Source organism: Gymnoscopelus braueri (assembly GCF_963280865.1).
Source record: "Gymnoscopelus braueri genome assembly, chromosome: 23".
Taxonomy (NCBI): Eukaryota; Metazoa; Chordata; class Actinopteri; order Myctophiformes; family Myctophidae; genus Gymnoscopelus; species Gymnoscopelus braueri.
The window spans coordinates 1,415,351-1,438,327 of record NC_137625.1 but is presented as its reverse complement, the minus strand read 5'-3'; the positions used below and the strand labels follow the sequence as shown (position 1 = coordinate 1,438,327).

The window sequence follows — 22,977 nt, the reverse complement described above, 5'->3', positions numbered from 1 at the left end:
GGACAGCCGAACGCATCAGCGGATGTGATCCCCCCCCCCCATATCCAAGCCCTGTACGACGAATCATCAAAGATCGAAGCCATCCCAACCACAGACTGTTGGAGATGTTGCCGCATGGAAAACGCTTATGCAGTCTCAAAGCTACTAGCAACAGACTGCAAAAAAGCTTCTTTCCACGTACTATCAGGTACATGAACGATCTGACAACTCATTAGAAAAATATCCAATCAGTCACCTGCCTGGATGAAGCAGTTACTTAACGATTCATCCATTCATATGCATTCATTCATGTCAACAATCACATAAAGTGTACTATAGGAATAAATATATGTGATATTGGACACCCACCTGTGTTTAATAAAACATGTCTTTTGTTTTTTCTTCATCCAAAGCTCCTTTCACAGATGGATAAAAATCAAATCAAATAAAAGAAAATGCAGAATGTCTAGAAGATAAAATACCTATCAGCGACTTAACACTTTCTACAAATGAGTTCAACATGTGCATCAATCACCACTAAAGTCCACCATTCTCATTAGTTCTTTTTATTTGGCATCTGAACAGATATACACCATCTTAATTCATCAAAATATCTGCATAAAAATCCGCATTTATATAAAAAAAATAATCAAGCGTCTCTTCAAAATGTAAAGGTTGGCCAAACTGTTACAATGTAGCCTATAGAGGAAAATAAAACATAAGGAATTGTTGAATACAATTCAGTTAAATTCAAAACAAGCTTATTGGATTAAGACTGAAGGCAGAACAGGCTTCAATGCATTGTTTTATATGCCTTATTGTTTTATGTGCCTTATTGTCTTTATGTGCCTTATTGTCTGGATGTGGTTTATGTGAATAAAATATATTTTCACTGATTATGCATTTCCCTCTGATATCCTCTAGATGGCAGCAGAGTCTGTGTGCACAGAATGGAAGCACAAGCAACCTGACTTCAACTGAAAGCAGTGGTTCTCAAACTTTGTTATTTATATCAAAGACCCCCATAACTCTGAGAGTGTAACAAATGGAACCAAATGAACCTGAAAGGGTCCATTTGGAACCCTGTCAGGGAACTCTGAGGGTCCCCGCACCTCACTTTGAGAACCACTGAACTAAAGACATGTCTAAAAGAAAAAAGCTGCTCAAAATTATAATGCGAGGTTGTTTACAGAACTATGGACTGATAAATGTCCCAACATGTATTACAGGCACATTTCTGATCCTCTGCATCATCACCAACGTACTAGCATGTTTGTTACATCATCACCAACGTACTAGCATGTTTGTTACATCATCACAACGTACTAGCATGTTTGTTACATCATCACAACGTACTAGCATGTTTGTTACATCATCACCAACGTACTAGCATGTTTGTTACATCATCACCAACATACTAGCATGTTTGTTACGCTGCTTTCCAAGGCAGGACTGACCGATTAAAAGTGGAATAAAAATGCTTAAACACCCTTAAAGACGACAGCATGGCACAGGCTCCTAGCCTTGGATCAACACATAGGACCTAGATTTATTTTATCGACTCTGACATTTGTGTTCTCTATGACCGTCTTGGTGACCTTCCACAAAATAGTGTTCTGTGTGTTTAAGGCCCAAACATCTACACAAATGTAAACAAATAATAAAATAAAGTCCTTTCCCTAAAGCAACAGATGTTACCCGAACATACAGGCCTTTTCTTGTTCCGTAATAGTCTGTGTTGTTTAATAAAAAGGTGTTTTAATCCCGTCTGTGCAGGAAGTTTCCTGTATTCCTCAATGGGTGGTAGTGGCGTGGCGCAGCAGGTGAAAGCTGGTATTACACTTGAAACATTGGGCAGTCAGGCACAGACAGGATTATAACACTGACATACTACTGACCACAAAGGCTCTGTATGGTGGGGTAACATACGTGACTTTATATTTTAGAACGTCTGCCTTTATGGAGATGTACAGGCCTTAGACACGGAAGTCGTGTCAGAATGGATAAAAGTTGATAAAATATGTGTGAACGTCTTGATCCAAGGCCACACAGGGTCTATAGTCTGTGACAGAGTTGATCCAAGGCCACACAGGGTCTATACTCTGTGACAGAGTTGATCCAAGGCCACACAGGGTCTATAGTCTGTGACAGAGTTGATCCAAGGCCACACAGGGTCTATACTCTGTGACAGAGTTGATCCAAGGCTACACAGGGTCTATACTCTGTGACAGAGTTGATCCAAGGCTACACAGGGTCTATACTCTGTGACAGAGTTGATCCAAGGCCACACAGGGTCTATACTCTGTGACAGAGTTGATCCAAGGCCACACAGGGTCTATACTCTGTGACAGAGTTGATCCAAGGCCACACAGGGTCTATACTCTGTGACAGAGTTGATCCAAGGCCACACAGGGTCTATACTCTGTGACAGAGTTGATCCAAGGCTACACAGGGTCTATACTCTGTGACAGAGTTGATCCAAGGCCACACAGGGTCTATACTCTGTGACAGAGTTGATCCAAGGCCACACAGGGTCTATACTCTGTGACAGAGTTGATCCAAGGCCACACAGGGTCTATACTCTGTGACAGAGTTGATCCAAGGCCACACAGGGTCTATACTCTGTGACAGAGTTGATCCAAGGCCACACAGGGTCTATACTCTGTGACAGAGTTGATCCAAGGCCACACAGGGTCTATACTCTGTGACAGAGTTGATCCAAGGCTACACAGGGTCTATACTCTGTGACAGAGTTGATCCAAGGCCACACAGGGTCTATACTCTGTGACAGAGTTGATCCAAGGCCACACAGGGTCTATACTCTGTGACAGAGTTGATCCAAGGCCACACAGGGTCTATACTCTGTGACAGAGTTGATCCAAGGCCACACAGGTGACTCTCCATCCAGTATGAAACCATACAGTAAACTAATGTGTTACTTTAATACGATCTACTACCAACACATATTAGACACTTCTCCAGGAAAACTAAAGCAGGAATCTAAGAGTGTATAAACATTAAGTTAAGGGCACTGTGTGTGTGTGTGTGTGTGTGTGTGTGTGTGTGTGTGTGTGTGTGTGTGTGTGTGTGTGTGTGTGTGTGTGTGTGTGTGTGTGTGTGTGTGTGTGTGTGTTTAGACAAAGTCCCTGGACCTCTTGATTGCACAACAGAGGAGGATGCTGAAGATCATTCCAAATATCTGTGGAAACACAAAACAGAGAAAAGGTGCTCAAAAGGCAAAAGAAGGAAAAGTACATCATTTACAGCTGAACCAATTAGCAAGTCCATATTAGTTTCAATGCTGCCTTTCTGGTTTTATCTGATATTATCTGAAATACTATCACTGTCGGGTGAAAACCTCATGTACAAAACCGTTCATATTATTCTGAAAATAGCCGATCTACACGCGTCGCATCGTGATACATTGTGAGCTTGTAGATCTGCTATTTTCACTACTTTTGAGCGACGCTCTTGTGTATAATGAAGAAGAGCATCGATTTACGGAGAAAAAAAAACGTAAAAAGCTGAAATATGGAGATATGAGGTTTCTGCCTGCCAGCAACAATATATTGAATTGTTTAGTAGCATTTATGGATCTATTTTTTGCTGACATTTGCTGTGTTCGTGTATCCATTTACTATAACTAGGTTACATTTGTACCCGCTCAGGGTCATTTAACACTCAGTATTTAGAGGAGGCATGTCCAAAGTCCGGCCCAGGGGCCTATTGTGGCCCAGGGGCAGATTTGATGTAGCCTGGCATGTCCAGACTAATATCACTGAGTAGATATTAGTCTGGAATCTCTGTGTGGATCCTGCATTTCCGAGGGGAAAATTAAAAAAAAGCCTCTGGTGATAAACCCGCCCCCATATTTGCACACTGGGCCCTGATTGGACCCTCACAACTTTGGAGGGAGAGAAATCCAATCTCTATTCAGAGGGGCCAGACGGCATTTTTTTTTTTTGCAATGGCAGATTTGTCTGGAACCAGGCTAGATTTTATGAGGCCTGCGGATTCCTTCCTAAAATGTATTATTTGTGGCTCCAGTAACAGTCATGTCAATTCTGCATGTATATAGAATACACTGTGTACTGTTAGTCAGGGGATATTAGCAGAATATTTTCCAATCTTGGAATAAATTCCTTACCAAAAACATTCTTCACCAATGTGTTTGTAAAGGTGTCTAGTAACACATCTCACAAAAACTGAAATTCAGTCCCCCTAGGAGAATTTTTGACAGCTGCTGAAAGTTGGGGTACCCACCATAAACTTGGTTAAAAAAAAATAAAATAAAAAAATCAAATTTTAATTCTGTTTTAAGTAGCATGTGAGGGGTCAAACTAGGGTGTTTTTATGATTCTGAATCCATTGCAAGCATTTGTTTTGCACCAAAACCACTCCTTGGGCTAAAAACGGCCATAGCCATCCTTGTCCAGGTATACTTTTTGTGTAAAAAGCCCATTGAGATTGGGCCGTTTTTAGCCCAAGGAGTGGTTTTGGTGCAAAACAAATGCTTGCAATGGATTCAGAATCATAAAAACACCCTAGTTTGACCCCTCACATGCTACTTAAAATAGAATAAAATTTTGATTTTTTTTTTTTGATTTTTTTTTAACCAAGTTTATGGTGGATACCCCAACTTTAAGGAGCCGTCATAAATTCTCCTAGGGGGACTGAATTTCAGTCTTTGTGAGATGTGTTACTAGACACCTTTACAAACACATTGGTGAAGAATTTTTTTGGTAAGGAATTTATTCCAAGATTTTTTTTAATATCCCCTGACTATGTGTGTATAAGTTGTTTACACAAAGTCAGGTGACAGCCACTGAAGAAAAATGCTGGTGGTGTATACAACTTACCAAGTGTTTTTTCTTTATTTTTATGCACATGTACATTTGATTTGATGATGCTCTTTTCATTCTTTTTGCTCTTTTTGCACTCTTTCTTTAAATCTTTTTACGTTTTTTCTTTACTCTATTGTTATTACTTATGCTGCTGTATTGTCTGAAGGAAGCCGAACCAAAATAAGTTTTTTACTCTCATGTACCTGTACACCAGATGTACCAATAAAGTACAACCTTGAACCTACATTGACATTGTTGGTGTTTATAAATGAACCTGGACAGATTTCCCAGTAGAATTTGTAAGGATTCTTCCTTGTGTTGTTTTCTCAACATGTGAAAGAAAGCCTGTTTTTATTTGATTAAATACAGACTGTAATTTGAACAAAAGACAATGTATTGGACTGTAAATATGACAGCCAATACAGTGCATTCATGTGGAGGGAATAGTGTTTGTTTTGTTCACAGCACAGATGAGTGACTTACACAGTATGCTACACTGAAGACTATTGATATTACACTGTAGTTTAATAGAATAGTGGTCATTTGATGCATTTGTATGCACCCTGGGCAAAACCTGGGATGTTGGTTGTCTAGGAAGTTGACAACCGGAAATGGTTGAATTTGGCAGAAGTACCGCCCAAGGAAATGGCGTTGATGCTTTACAAATCTGTTAACTCTTTGACTGCGGACGACGCGATAACGCGTCAAGTGCTACTTTGTCCAGTTGGCCGTCGACGCGCTCGACGCGCTGGACGCGCGTTCATTGTTTAATCTCTGATTGCGCTATGCTGCTTAATATTCAATGTTATTCTCGAGTTCCACTTACTTCACGGACATCTGCATCCGGTTCCATGACCTGGATTCCGTTTCCGGTTTTTGATTCTTTTCCCCAGTCATTTTCGTCCAAAATAGGTAAATAAACGGGTTTTCACACGGTATAACGGACAAACGGAACGGTTCTCTTCTATAATCTATGGTCTGGGTGACGATCAGTCATCGCCGTCGTATATCACAACGTAATTTTCGCCGATCAAAACAATGGGGGGGACGTCACATCCGTTTTCATGTTTTTCCTTGTCTAATCTATGAAGAAGGGTGAGAGAGACCCAACGACATGGATCAAGCTGTCATGTGCTGCGCTCTAGTGGCGGAATTGTGCTGGGTCTTTACATTATGTGTCCTTAAATTATTTTCATGAGAAAAATTCAAAATATAAAAATAAAAAAACACGAAAATTGCTGGCACTGGGGGAGTACTTTATGAAAATACTCTGGCAGTCAAAGAGTTAACATTCTCCGTGAATGAAAGAAGTGTTGTGATTGGTCAAAAAATATCGTTTCCGGGGGAAACGGAAATCCTGTCCACTGAGGACTTAGTTCCTAGACACTCGCTGCTTCAGGTCGTGACCAGGCTCTTCTCTTCGCAGATGAGTGAGGCTGGGACCGAGGTTCATTTGTATGTGATTTTGTTGGTGGTCTAAAGCATACATGGGCAACTGGCGGCCCGGGGCCACATGCGGCCCTCACCTTCACTTAATGCGGCCCTCACCTTCACTTAATGCGGCCCGCACCTTCACTTAATGCAGCCTGCAGCTGTTCTGATTCTAAACATGCAAACATGACCCACTTTAATTACTTCAGTCTATATTAGTAGCTTAATGACTTTTATTATGTCCAATGTATTTGTATTTAAGTTCATAAAGTTAACATAAGTATAACTAAATGCATTTGAAATTAAATAAAAATGTTACTTTTCAGGATTTTAATTCAAAAACAGCAAAAAATAATTCAGGATTTCCAATTCAAAAATGGCAAAAATAGCCAATCTACAAGCTCAAATATGCGACGCGTTTTGAGCTTGTAGATCTGCTATTTTTGCTACTTTTGTGTGACATACTAGAGTGATGAAGTACGGCATATATTTACGAAAAAAGTTAAAATACGGAGATAAGAGGTATCTGCCCGACAACAACAATAAGCAACGTGTCTCTCTGGTGTGAGTGTGTAAATATAGTGGCCCTCTACATCATCACCCCGGATCCAAAGGTACAGGAGTAGCCTATAAGAGGAGATACAGTCCACTGAAAGGTATTTATTTTATATTTTCAAATATGTTTGTACCATGATGACTTGTGTGTGTGTGTGTGTGTGTGTGTGTGTGTGTGTGTGTGTGTGTGTGTGTGTGTGTGTGTGTGTGTGTGTGTGTGTGTGTGTGTGTGTGAGTGTGAGTGTGTGTGTGTGTACCATGATGACTCCGATACCGATGCCCACTCCTCCGATGATGTGCAGTTTGTTGTTGAAGATTTCATCGATGGCAGCAGGACAGCTCTGAAGGACACGTTATATAATAGTATTATTATTATATACATTATATATATATATATATATATATTATATTCAGCTCTGAAGGACACAGAGGATAACTACAGTTAATATCTTGGGGGGTTTAACACACACTAAAGAATGTCTCCGCAGCATGGCAGCACTCTGTCATTAGAGAGAGATTAAAAGCTTGCTTCCACCTCCCCAGCCTCCACCATATAGTTCAGAGTCTTGCATTACTCAAACGTTTAAACTGAACGTTGAACTGAAATTCATGTGCACATGGTTCTAAAATAAACTGAAATTCATGTGCACATGGTTCTAAAATAAACCGAAATTCATGTGCACATGGTTCTAAAATAAACTGAAATTCATGTGCACATGGTTCTAAAATAAACTGAAATTCATGTGCACATGGTTCTAAAATAAACTGAAATTCATGTGCACATGGTTCTAAAATAAACTGAAATTCATGTGCACATGGTTCTAAAATAAACTGACATTCATGTGCACATGGTTCTAAAATAAACTGAAATTCATGTGCACATGAGAAAGTGGTGACAGAACAACAAGGGCAACCACCAGAGGAGACTGTGAGGTACCATTCAGACATAACTACCAGAGGGGACTGTGAGGTACCATTCAGACATAACTACCAGAGGAGACTGTGAGGTACCATTCAGACATAACCACCAGAGGAGACTGTGAGGTACCATTCAGACATAACTACCAGAGGGGACTGTGAGGTACCATTCAGACATAACTACCAGAGGAGACTGTGAGGTACCATTCAGACATAACTACCAGAGGAGACTGTGAGGTACCATTCAGACATAACCACCAGAGGAGACTGTGAGGTACCATTCAGACATAACTACCAGAGGGGACTGTGAGGTACCATTCAGACAGAGTGTGTTTGGTAAAACAGTGTTCTCTGTTAGAGCCTCCCATCACTGGAACAGTCTCCCTACCGAAGTAAGAGAGACCACCAACTATCTAACCTTCAAGTTCAACCTTAAGAGATGGCTTAAAGCTAACCAAATGTGTAATCATGGGTAATTATCAGCTCCATTAATCACTGGTGTCTCTTTTAATATTTTACTGTATTTGTTTTGTCTTCTGTACTATGTCTACTTGTCTTGTATTGTTGATGATGATGTCTGTTTTTGTATGGATAACTATACTACCATTTTTTAACAGCCTGCTCAGAGACTACAGATGAAAATTAGCTTAAGATTAGATTAACTCTGGCTCATTTACGTGGATGTGAAAAACTGACATGTTGATTAATGTGCACTGTCCCTGATAAATAAATAAATCAAATAAATGGCTCTAAAGTAAACTGGAATTCAATGTCTGCATGGCTCTAAACTGAATTCAATGTTCTATGGCTTTAATGTTAAAATGAACTCAAGTTAATCTGATTAAATGTCTTGCTATGGGATCCCTGATTTTGCTTGGCATGCCACTTGGCAAAAGTTAGGGAACATCTTAAAGAGCGGAGCCATTAACGCCAAGTCTAACTGTATTCCATTTGTTCCATTAAATGGTTAAATCTATTTGTGACGTGAGTGTTCCTGACTGAAATATACCATCATTAACTGTTAAAAGGGCATCGTCTAGCATGTGATATTAATACAACAGATAATACAGCGTCTGATAAATGCCTTCATTGTAAACTGTAATTCCAGGTTCTCCCATAAGGACAAAATAGAAATAATTGAGCTGAATATGAAACAATTCTCTGAATGAAATGCCCCCCCCCCCCCCCCCCCTGCTCATTTGGTTTCCTCTACGGCATTTAGAGCTTCAAACCCAGTCAAATGCTTTAGTGTATCAGTGCCATAGAGTGCTTCACTTTATAGTCCTAAACACCACAAGTTATCACTGTAGTTACCTCTTTCTGTCAGGAGAGGGAGACAGTTACTGTATATTATGCTATAATTAATTGTTTAAATTTCATATATCCATGTATTCTTCAGCTCTATGATCTTAATTACATTCGCAGTGATTATTTCACGGTTATTATTTAAATAATTAATACAAAAAATAAAAATGGAAAAACTTTTAGTTAACTTAAAACAAATGAACAACAAAGCTTTGTGTTTACAAGTCAAACAAAAACTCACTAAAATCATGGAGAAAATGTCCTTAATAGTTTTAGCCTTTGTTCTTCAAAAATAGTCAGAAAAGCTAATCTACAAGCTCACAATGCATCACAGCGTGGCGCATTGTGAGCTTGTAGATTACCTTTTTTGAATCTTGCCCCTGACTACCCCATGTTACAATGAAAACTCAAACCAACACTGAAACTCATACAAACTAAAACTAAGCATTTTCACAAAATAAAAACTAAACAAAGCTTTAAAAAACAATTGAAACTAAACCGAAATTTAAAACAAAGTCCAAACCAAACTAGAAAAAGTGCTCCTCGGAGCACAGGTCTCCGCCAGGTCAGGTACGTTATTGTGGCCTCCTGGTGGCGCTATAATAGGTCAATGTGAAAAGGGTGGCATTTCTTCCTCGGCCTAGTGGTAATGAGTTTGTGAAATTTCACGGAAATCGCAAAATGCGTTCATGATTTGAGGCATTTTGTTCAAAACGGACGAATCCTGCAAACTTTGGAAGCGAACCTTAGCCAATGAGGATGGAATATGGGAAATCGGACAGATCCGTGTTGATCACATGACTATAGAGATACTGTGTACCGATTTGCATGACGTTTGGATAAAATCTGTAGGAGTAATATCCAAAAATGGGTTTTGCACAAATCGGCCTCCTGGTGGCGCTATAACAGACCCATGTGAAATATTTGGGGCAGAGGTTCTGAATTGGCATCCAGGGAGTGTGTGTGCACAGTTTCGCAGCGGCCGGGCCAACAGTGCCGGAGACAGGACACACGGACGGACGGATAGTGCAAAACATACTCTCTCACCATGCCTTTCGAGACAATAACAATATTAAAAACGAATTAATAATGTAAAACTAGAATGACCTTGTTGTACGTCTGTACCTCAGTGCTGCTTTTTTTGCTGTGTTTTCAGAGGTTTTAAATAAACAAAGAAATAAATAGATGAAGATGATGACAGACCATCGTATAATGTTGGTTACCGTGGTTACGAGGATCTCCAGCCCCTCCTTCTTGGGACAGATGTCTTTGGCGGCATCAATCACCGTCCCTGTGGGACCGCAGCAGTCCAGCTGCACCCCGGAAACAAGGACAACAGCATTTTAGTTCCACTTTGGAGGAACATCATCAGGAGGCCCCCAAGCATCACAGTCACTTTAACCATAATGTTATACTTTGGATATTCAAAAATAGCAGATCTACAAGCTACAGTGTGAGCTTGTAGATCTGCTATTTTTTTAAAGTCTTGAAACATTTTTTAATACAATTTTAAAATAAGCACTTTACATGTTGGAGTACGTGTGTGTGTGTGTGTGTGTGTGTGTGTGTGTGTGTGTGTGTGTGTGTGTGTGTGTGTGTGTTCACTCACTCCAAAGTGGATGAGACGGAGGGTCTCCTTCAGCGCTTCCTGTTTGGTGTCTTTGTAGTTGGTGTACGTCTGCTTGTAGAACTCTGTTACATCCTCTACCACCTGGGGGGAGGGGGGGAGAGAGAGACAGAGAGACACAGAGAGACAGAGAGAGACAGAGAGAGAGAGACAGAGAGAGACAGAGAGAGAGAGACAGAGAGAGAGAGAGACAGACAGAGAGAGACAGACAGAGAGAGACACACAGAGAGAGAGACACAGAGACAGAGAGAGACAGAGAGAGAGAGAGAGAGACAGACAGACAGACAGACAGAGAGAGACACACAGAGAGAGACACAGAGAGAGAGACACAGAGACAGAGAGAGAGACAGAGAGAGAGAGACAGAGAGAGAGCGAGAGAGAGACAGACAGAGAGAGACACACAGAGAGAGACACAGAGAGAGAGAGAGAGACACAGAGACAGAGAGAGAGACAGAGAGAGAGACAGAGAGACAGAGAGAGAGACAGAGAGAGAGACAGAGAGAGACACACAGAGAGACAGAGAGAGAGACAGAGAGAGACACAGAGAGAGACAGAGAGAGAGACAGAGAGAGACACACAGAGAGACAGAGAGAGAGACAGAGAGACACACAGAGAGAGACACAGAGAGAGAGAGAGACACAGAGACAGAGAGAGAGACAGAGAGAGACACACAGAGAGACAGAGAGAGAGACAGAGAGAGACACACAGAGAGACAGAGAGAGAGACAGAGAGACACACAGAGAGAGACACAGAGAGAGAGAGAGACACAGAGACAGAGAGAGAGACAGAGAGAGAGACAGAGAGAGAGAGAGAGACAGAGAGAGAGACAGAGAGACAGACAGAGAGAGAGAGACACAGAGAGAGAGAGAGTAGAGAAGATACATAGAGAAGAGTCATGAACATAGAGAAGAGTCCCCTCAGTCAGATGGTCCTGATGCTGAACAAACCAACATCAGCCCCTATAGACAATCCTAACAATAACCAGCCTCCAGACAGTGACATCACTCCCCAACAAATCCGACCCAACCAAATTATTAATCAACAGAAACAAAAATACGAGAACTATTGGATCGAAACAACAAAGACCCAAAGTAAACTTAATTGCTATCTGGCCCTAAACAGACAATACACCGTGGCAGAATATTTGAGCATGGTGACTGATAACAAAGTGAGAAAAACCTTAACAATGTACAGACTCAGTGAGCACAGCCTAGCCATCGAGAAAGGCCGATATAGACAAACCTGGCTGCCCAGAGAGGACAGGCTGTGCTCTCACTGTGGTCAAGGAGTGGTGGAGACAGAGCTCCACTTCTTGACTGCATGTGACAAATATAAACACATAAGAGAAGATTACTATCCTAAATTCACAAAAATAACAAAAACAAAGATACAGTTTGACTCTATCCAGGCAATCCCCTACTTATTAGGTGAGAAAGCCGAATGTTCAAGGTTGGCAGCAAAATATGTAGCAGCCTGTCACAAAATGAGGGACGATGGGTGAACACTATAAGTCTACTACAATTAATAGACTAATGTCATTTTGCTTATGTTTGTCTTGTTCGTATTATTTGTTATGATTCTGAATATGTATTATTATTTTGTATCATAATGTATGTAATGCTTTGGCAATATAAGAATGCTTGTCATGCCAATAAAGCATATTTGAATTGAATTGAATTGAATTGAGAGAGACACAGAGACAGAGAGAGAGACAGAGAGAGAGACAGAGAGAGAGAGAGAGACAGAGAGAGAGACAGAGAGACAGACAGAGAGAGACACACAGAGAGACAGAGAGAGAGACAGAGAGAGTCAGAGAGAGAGACAGAGAGAGAGACAGAGAGAGAGAGGCAGAGAGAGACAAAGAGAGACAGAGATGAATTAGAGCAAGATTCTCCCTTCTCTAAAACAGCCTGGACAACACCTCAACCCCTAACAATCACCTCTTCTGACCCCTAGCACTTCACTCTCACCCTGAACCCCTTCTTGCCACCTTCTTCCTCGACCATGCAAAGTGTAAGTAGCCATACTGTATCTTGGTCAGTCACTAGCATTAAATGTCTGGGTCACTGGTTGTCATGTGTCTGTTTGTTAGGTCTGTTTTTCGTGTGCGGCGGCTGTGGCTCAGGAGGTAGAGCGGTCGTCTTGGAATCCGAAGGATCCAGGTTCTATTCCCCGGCCTACGCGTCAAAGTGTCCATGAGCAAGACACTGAACCCCTAACTGTTCCTGAGGAGCAGGTTAATGCCTTGCATGGTTTCCTCCTCCATCAGTGGGTGAAATACATTGTAAAGCTCTATATGTTCTGGAAATGCAGTCCATTCACCATGTTGTCCATAAATGTACAGATTGTCATGTAGATAGACAGACGTTAGGTTCTCTGTGTGTGTGTGTGTGTGTGTGTGTGTGTGTGTGTGTGTGTGTGTGTGTGTGTGTGTGTGTGTGTGTGTGTGTGTGTGTGTGTTGATTTTGACAGCAAATTTTGATTTAGTTTTAGTCATTGTCTTTTGAATAAAATTCCATTTAGTTTTAGTCATATTTTTGAAATGTTTTAGCTTTTGTCTAGTTTTTGTCGACTAAATATCCTAAGATTTTAGTCGACTAAATCTACAGATGATTTAGTCGACTAAAATGTCTGTGATGGCGTCGTAATGGCTGATTTTACACTTGGTTGCATGCTGAAAATAGCAGATCGTAAGCTTGTAGATCTGCTATTTTCAGAGCGTAACACCCGAGTGCAACCAAACATAAAATGACTTGTCTTTTAGTGGATCTCTTCTCCACTAGATCCTCACTAACATTTTAGTCTAGTTTTTATTTGTTGACGAAATTGTCAATATATTTAGTCTTAGTTTTAGTCATGATAGCTTAGTTTTTATTTTGTTTTTATATAGTTTTCATCAGTGAAAAAAGGTAGTCGACAAACATTTTTCTGCATAGTTTTAGTTGACAAAATCAACACTGGTGTGTGTGTGTGTGTGTGTGTGTGTGTGTGTGTGTGTGTGTGTGTGTGTGTGTGTGTGTGTGTGTGTGTGTGTGTGTGTGTGTGATCATTAGATCATTAAATACCAACCACTCCTACATACCATCTCAGAGCTGGGTTATAGGTGCAGACTATGGGTTTTTATATTGGGCAGCCTGGGACATACTAGTTGTTAGAGGGCTTCAGCACCTTAGGGCTTGGGCCCAAAAAGGAGGCAAAAAGGCTGGCAAAGTATTGTGCTCTCTCTGCTATAATTGGCACTCGCCATATATTACGCTGTTACTTATACCCGTAGAGTACTGAGTGACATGGCTATTGTATCATGAAAACATATGCCATGATTTTGTGAATCATTACTGCACCTATAATATTTGTGTCCCTGTATGTATTATCCTTTATGTGGACATAAATAAATGGTTAAAATGTGTGTGTGTGTGTGTGTGTGTGTGTGTGTGTGTGTGTGTGTGTGTGTGTGTGTGTGTGTGTGTGTGTGTGTGTGTGTGTGTGTGTGTGTGTGTGTGTGTGTGTGTGTGTGTGTTATACCCGGTCTCTGTTGGACAGCCCCCAGATCCCAGCAGCCACCTCCACGGCGAAGATGACGAGGAGGAAGAAGAAGAACTGAAACACAAGAGAGAAGCTCCATCATCTTCTAAACCAGGAACCATGAGGACCACGGACCCCCACACCTCTATGAGTGTATATATAGACCCCCACACCTCTATGAGTGTATATATAGACCCCCACACCTCTATGAGTGTATATATAGACCCCCACACCTCTATGAGTGTACATATAGACCCCCACACCTCTATGAGTGTATATATAGACCCCCACACCTCTATGAGTGTATATATAGACCCCCACACCTCTATGAGTGTATATATAGACCCCCACACCTCTATGAGTGTACATATAGACCCCCACACCTCTATGAGTGTATATATAGACCCCCACACCTCTATGAGTGTACATATAGACCCCCACACCTCTATGAGTGTACATATAGACCCCCACACCTCTATGAGTGTACATATGGACCCCCACACCTCTATGAGTGTATATATAGACCCCCACACCTCTATGAGTGTATATATAGACCCCCACACCTCTATGAGTGTATATATAGACCCCCACACCTCTGAGTGTATATGTTACAGGGTGAATGGAGAACCAGGGTGATTGAAGAAGGCTCGCTCTAATTTACCCACCCAGCAATTCTGTAGAAGAAACACTAGAGGGAGCCACAAGCCAGGCTTGTGCACAAGCACATATGGCCGCGACCACCCACACACACACAGTCACACACACACACATGCGCGCGCACGCACACGCGCTCATGCTTTCAATGGACTGTTAAGATACTTTTATTGTGTTCTGCTGGCTTTTGTTTTAGTTTCTCCCTGACACACACACACACACACACACACACACACACAGTGATCCATGAAAATAACTATTCTGTCCCTATCGGTTTACAACTCAAACGGCGCTGAGCCGACAAGTGGAGCATCGGCCGGTCAGCGCGGGCACTCGCGCCGTGAGGCGCGAGGGCGCGCTTCCTCGGCCTCAAGCTCCACTTGTCGGCGCGCCTCCGTCGTGGACAAGCGTGTGCGTGTGCGTGTGTCTTTTCTCTCTCCTCCCGTGCTCTCCTCCCCTTCCTCGTCCGTGTCTCTCTCTCTCTCTCCTCCCGTGCTCTCCTCCCGTGCTCTCCTCCCCTTCCTCGTCCGTGTCTCTCTCTCTCTCTCTCTCTCTCCTCCCGTGCTCTCCTCCCCTTCCTCGTCCGTGTCTCTCTCTCTCTCTCCTCCCGTGCTCTCCTCCCCTTCCTCGTCCCTCCCAAGGAGAACGGTTTATTTCGCGAGGAGGAGCTCCTCCTCGCGAAATAAACCGTCCCCCTTCTCAGAAGGAGGACGGTTTATTTCGCGAGGAGGAGCTCCTCCTCGCCTCACGTAATAAACCCCCGCCTCGCAGTGCCGCGTCCTCCTTCTCCTCCTCCTCCTCGCGAGCCTCGCTAATAAACCCTATCTCGAAAAGCCCCGCCTCGCCCCGAAGCCCCGTGCCTAAAAACGAGCGCTCTGTCTTCAATCACCCTGGATCTCCATTCACCCTGTGACATATATATAGACCCCCACACCTCTATGAGTGTATATATAGACCCCCACACCTCTATGAGTGTATATATAGACCCCCACACCTCTATGAGTGTATATATAGACCCCCACACCTCTATGAGTGTATATATAGACCCCCACACCTCTATGAGTGTATATATAGACCCCCACACCTCTATGAGTGTATATATAGACCCCCACACCTCTATGAGTGTATATATAGACCCCCACACCTCTATGAGTGTATATGTTACAGGGTGAATGGAGAACCAGGGTGATTGAAGAAGGCTCGCTCTAATTTACCCACCCAGCAATTCTGTAGAAGAAACACTAGAGGGAGCCACAAGCCAGGCTTGTGCACAAGCACATATGGCCGCGACCACCCACACACACACAGTCACACACACACACATGCGCGCGCACGCACACGCGCTCATGCTTTCAATGGACTGTTAAGATACTTTTATTGTGTTCTGCTGGCTTTTGTTTTAGTTTCTCCCTGACACACACACACACACACACACACACACACACAGTGATCCATGAAAATAACTATTCTGTCCCTATCGGTTTACAACTCAAACGGCGCTGAGCCGACAAGTGGAGCATCGGCCGGTCAGCGCGGGCACTCGCGCCGTGAGGCGCGAGGGCGCGCTTCCTCGGCCTCAAGCTCCACTTGTCGGCGCGCCTCCGTCGTGGACAAGCGTGTGCGTGTGCGTGTGTCTTTTCTCTCTCCTCCCGTGCTCTCCTCCCCTTCCTCGTCCGTGTCTCTCTCTCTCTCTCCTCCCGTGCTCTCCTCCCGTGCTCTCCTCCCCTTCCTCGTCCGTGTCTCTCTCTCTCTCTCTCTCTCTCCTCCCGTGCTCTCCTCCCCTTCCTCGTCCGTGTCTCTCTCTCTCTCTCCTCCCGTGCTCTCCTCCCCTTCCTCGTCCCTCCCAAGGAGAACGGTTTATTTCGCGAGGAGGAGCTCCTCCTCGCGAAATAAACCGTCCCCCTTCTCAGAAGGAGGACGGTTTATTTCGCGAGGAGGAGCTCCTCCTCGCCTCACGTAATAAACCCCCGCCTCGCAGTGCCGCGTCCTCCTTCTCCTCCTCCTCCTCGCGAGCCTCGCTAATAAACCCTATCTCGAAAAGCCCCGCCTCGCCCCGAAGCCCCGTGCCTAAAAACGAGCGCTCTGTCTTCAATCACCCTGGATCTCCATTCACCCTGTGACATATATATAGACCCCCACACCTCTATGAGTGTATATATAGACCCCCACACCTCTATGAGTGTATATATAGACCCCCACACCTCTATGAGTGTATATATAGACCCCCACACCTCTATGAGTGTATATATAGACCCCCACACCTCTATGAGTGTATATATAGACCCCCACACCTCTATGAGTGTATATATAGACCCCCACACCTCTATGAGTATATATATAGACCCCCACACCTCTATGAGTGTATATATAGACCCCCACACCTCTATGAGTGTATATATAGACCCCCACACCTCTATGAGTGTACATATAGACCCCCACACCTCTATGAGTGTATATATAGACCCCCACACCTCTATGAGTGTACATATAGACCCCCACACCTCTATGAGTGTATATATAGACCCCCACACTCATAGAGGTGTGGGGGTCTACCCACAACTCTATGACCCCCACAACTCTATGAGTGTACATATAGACCCCCAGGGGGTCCCCAGCCAAATAAATAGTTAGGAACCAAATTGACCGTCATGTGTCTAACTCTGAGAGGGTAAAAATGGAACCAAATGGACCCTGACCCTGTTTGAGAACCACTGTATTAGGACGTTATGCCAAGAACAGGGATGCTAGGAAATACTTTGAATGAACTTTAATGATACTGACATGTTGTTTACTTCACTCACACATCTCCCTCCTCACAGTGGATCTCAAGTGTCACACGGCTAAGACCATCAGCATCATTCTGAACTCAGACATATTCCTTACCGTCTGGTTCTGACAAGCTGCCCTGCACGATATCGGGGGCGGGGCGGGGCTGACGTGCGGCCCCACTGGCCAATGAGGTGTCTATGTATTAACACATTGATTGCCAAGATATTAAACATAGTTTTCTATCCCCGTGCCGGCGTATAATTACCTCAATCCCATGAGATTTGAAACGCCGTGGAACCGACATTGTGTAAAAAAAACACACGGAAAAAGTTTCCTGTGAGTAGACGGAAGGATCTGTGTATCCATGGGAACGACAAGTTTCCAACCGCGATCCGCCATTTTGGAGCTTTGGTCCGCTGAAAACGGGTGGTTTTCAATGGAAAAAAAAGAAACTGAGTTACAGCCGTTTTTCTGAAAATCCCATCATTGGGGCGGATGGAAGTGACGTTTTTTGGAATGATGTCATATCCACATTTTTCTTCTCTGAGAGACGATCGATCATTCCAAAGCTGTGTTAGGTCGCCCCTTGTGGAATTTTCCCCAAAACATGTAAAAACGAGTTTCTCGATCTAGGCAATCAAGCGATGGATTCTAAAAACGAGTTAACTCGATCTAGGCAATCAATGTGTTAAGGTCTATGATTGGACAAGAGCACCCGTGGGAAAACTGCTGTGAATTTGCTGATGTCAGCAAACTCCCTGCGTAGCCACACCCAGTTCAACCCCACAAAGGATCAAATGCCTACATTAGTCAAAACTAGTTTACACATATTTGTTCCACAACTTAAGAGTATGATACATGAGATCTCAGATTAAGAAGGAATCATGGATTATATTTCCAGTGCCTTTAACACAGGTGGCAGTGATATTGTAGACTAGTGTTTAACATGTAATCTGACCCAATGAATGGTGAATCCTAACTCGTACATGAAGTAGCCGCTCGCAGTAAATGAGTGATTTTCAAGCGATGACTGAAAATGTTTAATCCATTTACAGCGAGTGATGAAATCACTGAATTAGGTTAAGACCATCAGACAGAGGGACAGACAGACAGACGGCCAGACAGACAGACAGACAGACAGACGGCCAGACAGACAGAGAGACAGACAGACAGACGGCCGGCCAGACGGCCAGACAGACAGACAGACAGACAGACAGACAGACAGACAGACAGACAGAGAGACAGACAGACAGAGAGACAGACAGACAGACAGACAGACAGACAGACAGACAGAGAGAGACAGACAGGCGGCTGGCCAGACGGCCAGAGAGACAGACAGACAGAGAGACAGACAGACAGACAGACAGGCGGCCGGCCAGACGGCCAGACGGCCAGAGAGACAGACAGACAGAGAGACAGACAGACAGACAGACAGACAGACAGACAGACAGACAGACAGACAGACTCACCAATCCCAACATGCAGGGTGACTCTTTAATGGCTCCACAGCATCCCAGGAATCCAACCACCATCATCAGAGCCCCGGCTGCTACCAGGATGTACACACCTAGAATATAACATCTATAAGTTTATATATGTATAATACTGTACGTATACGTATACTGTATATATACACAACCATCATCAAAGCCCAGGATGTACACACCTAGAGGGCGGTCACCATTACACATTTAAGTTGACAATTAATTGTCACTCAATTAATGATCGAGTGACAATTAAATTGATTTGATTTATTTGAAAAGCCAAAGGTCACCGCAGTTCGAGGATTACACAAGAAAGTCCTGAGACTTATTTCCGTTGAGGTCCTCTTACAACTTAAACATTCTGTATCTCGGCTCCCGAGTACTTTTTTTTTTTTCCAATGAAAAATCTCTGTCAGTGGGCAAACGCAGCCAGAAACAATTCAGGCAGTGAATGAGTTAACAGTCAATACGTTAAAATACATTACAGTACAAAAGTAACAAAACATGTAACTAACGTCACACTACAAAGACACAAGTAACATACACAGTACAGCCACGGTACACATTACACGTTACGCAACAATACAAAAACATTAGTAACATACACAGTACAGCCACGGTACACATTACACGTTACGCAACAATACAAAAACATTAGTAACATACACAGTACATGCATACAAACAATACACGAACACAAGTAACATACTCAGTACACGTATACAAACAAGTGTTACCTTATCTTTCCTAGTCCCTCTATAGGGGAACCTTTTCTAATAGACATGATTTAGTTTTCTGCTTAAAAGTCCTCAGATTGGTTGTCAGTTTGACACAGGTTTGGAGGTCGTTCCACTGTGTGGCTCCTATGTAAGTAAATGATTCTCTGCCAACTTTACTTTTAAAAAGCCGGATGGCTCACATCTGCTACACTGGCTCTGGTGAAAAAATGGTGAACGTCGCTTCTCTGAGTAAAACATGTCTTTAAAAATATGGGGACCTCGCCATATATTATCTTGTGAACCATATGGTCAATGTGGCCATGGTTACCCTGGATTCTACTGGGAGCCAGTTGAGTTCACTAAACCAGTGGTCCGGGGACCACCAGTGGTCCTTGGGGGGCTACCAGGGGGTCCCCGGCTAAATTAGTTAACATAGCCTCAGAATCATTTCAACCACTTAGCTTTGGCTATTCAAAAATAGCAGATCTACAAGCTCATAGCGCGGCACTCGGTGCCGCGCTATGAGCTTGTAGATCTGCTATTTTTGAAAAATCTTGAAAATGTAAGCAAATCTTTGAATATATTGTTTTCAAAGAGAACATTTTTAACTCAAATCTTTGCTTCTGGGGGGTCCCTGGCACAAAACATTTTCAGATGGTGGTCCGCGGCCAAATGTATATCAATTTAGGGGTCCCTGGCATGACAAAGGTTGAAAACCACTGCTCTAAACTGGTTCCTACCTATATGGTGTCTGGGTTCTAACCCTAGAATGACCCTGATCAGTCTATTCTGAGCTGACTGTAGCTTGGTTTTGAGGGATTTCATTAAGCCCTCGTATTGTGTGTTTGGCCGTTGTTGAGCATTGGAACATATTAAAAAAAAATCAGTTTGCCTCGTAATCAAACAAATGCACAGGTCACAGGTCACATATGAAAAAGTAATTACTGACATTTATTCATTTTATACTTAAAAAAAATAGCTGATCTACAAGCTTACAACGTGTCAGAAAGTGACGCGTTGTAAGCTTGTAGATCAGCTATTTCAGCTATTTTTTATGTATGAACATTTCATGAACATGGAAACAAGATGATTATGAATGAATAATTGCGATTATATCAAATATTGGCGATTCGATGATGATGTAATAATTGTGACAGGCCTAGTTGCGTTTTTTTGGGGGTCTTGTTTCTAAAGTGTAGTTGCTTATTTGGTCTTGTTTCCTAATGTTGTTTAAACCAGTGGTTCTGAAAACATTTTCATGTCAAGGACCCCCACAATTAATATGCATTTGCCCGTTGAACTCCATCTGAAAGTACTTTGTGCCAGGGACCCCACAGACAAGATTTGTGTTGTTAAAATGTTTCTATCTGGCTTGTCTGGAAATCACCAGACCAACAAGAACACACAGAAAAACTGTACTGTACTGTACTGTACTGTACTGTACTGTACTGTACTGTACTGTACTGTACTGTACTGTACTGTACTGTACTGTAGTGGTTCTCAAACTTTTTCATGTCAAGGACCCCCAAAATTATGTGTATCTGGGCCGCGGACCCCCATCTCAAATACTTTGTTCCAGGGACCCCCAGAGCAAAGATTTGAGCAAAAAAAAATCACCTTAAAAAAATATATATATTCAAAGGTTTGCGCAGATTTTCACGATTTTTCTAAAATAGCAGATCTACAAGCTCATAGTGCGGCACTCGGTGCCGCACTATGAGCTTGTAGATCTGCTATTTTTGAATAGCCAAAGTATAAAAGGTTAAGATTATTGTGATGCTATATTAACACATTTTGCTGGGGACCCCCTGGTACCCCCAAAAGGACCCCTGGGGGTCCCTGGACCCCACTTTGAGAACCAATGCTGTACTGTACTGTTCTGTACTTAGCATGATGTGCAGCTATAGAACCGGTTTGTGAACAGTTCAGTGATGCTGAAGTAATCCTGTACAGCGAATCCAGACAGAAAATGCCATTTTACCAACTTCTTTTCAAATTATTCTTAAACGCTGCACTACGTAACTTTCCTCTCTTCTACCCCGGATTTGAACCCGGTTTCCTGCACAAATGCTGACATTTTTTCCATTGAGCTAATAGAGCCGGCCTGCTTGCTCAGGGGATAAATTGAATCTTGACCATCAGGTGAAAATTGTCAGACGATGATCCTGTGTCTATGGTGAGACATGACCTTTGACACAATCTAAATGTCTCAATAGAAGAGCAGGGAGACTAAATACAACCACACCATTTATATTGCATTAATATACTCTGCCATACAAATTGGACAAAATTACATTTTATTCATAAAACCTTATAATAAACTATTAAAAAAATAACAATACAAATATTTTTAGACCCTAGAAAAGGTCTTCACAAATACTTGAGTAGGTTAGATTTTGGTCATTTTCTCCATGTCAAAATGTAGGCTACTCTTTGGGGATTTTGTGTATTTATTTGGAAACCGATAAAACACATCCAAACATTGTTTTCACTGAATGTGAACAGAACCCATAGCAGCAGATGACATATGGCTCAGAGATTACATAGATGTGTTTTTTTGTTTTTGCACTATTATGGTTTTAAACAATGAATCATGTTGAACAAAAACATCTGGTCAACAACACGTCTTAAATAACAGAGTGGTTGAGAGACAAGACGAGCGGCGACATGCATTTTAGAACAGTGGCTGGAGAAAAACTGTACTTCAGCGGTGATGCAACTTTGATGATGTAGAGGGACACTATATTTCCACACTCACTCCAGAGGGACACGTTGCATATACTGTCGGGTAGACACCTCTTAGCTCCGTATTTATTTATTTTTCAGAAATGAAAAAATGACTTGAGCTTGTAGATCGGCTATTTTTACTTATTTTTTTTTGTTGCTATTTTTGAATTGGACATAAAAAAGACAAAATAATTGTAATACTAGTCATTAAGCTACTAATATAGAGACTGAAGTAATTAAAGCGGGTCATGTTTGCATAACAGCTGAAATCAATAATATATCAGTATTCTGATATTAACCTGTGGGCCACATTAAGTGAAGGTGTGGGCCACATTAAGTGAAGGTGGGGGCCGCATTAAGTGAAGGTGGGGGCTGCATTAAGTGAAGGTGGGGGCCACATTAAGTGAAGGTGGGGGCCGCATTAAGTGAAGGTGGGGGCCGCA

The 22,977-nt window shown here is 42.6% G+C and overlaps 1 protein-coding gene across 1 annotated transcript in view; it reads right to left on the bottom strand.

Annotated features, from left to right (window-relative positions):
• Positions 1–529: 529 nt before the first annotated feature.
• The window catches only part of LOC308079716 (CD9 antigen-like), a 51,435-nt gene continuing 28,987 nt past the window's right edge, over positions 530–22,977 (bottom strand). The window contains exons 3-8 of the mRNA XM_080421290.1: positions 19,074–19,171; positions 14,182–14,256; positions 10,642–10,743; positions 10,256–10,345; positions 7,067–7,150; positions 530–3,178 (exon numbers count right to left, since the gene is read on the bottom strand). Of these exons, the coding sequence (XP_080277416.1) occupies positions 3,113–3,178; positions 7,067–7,150; positions 10,256–10,345; positions 10,642–10,743; positions 14,182–14,256; positions 19,074–19,171 (515 nt within the window). The 3' untranslated portion in view covers positions 530–3,112. The remainder of the gene's footprint in view (positions 3,179–7,066; positions 7,151–10,255; positions 10,346–10,641; positions 10,744–14,181; positions 14,257–19,073; positions 19,172–22,977) is intronic.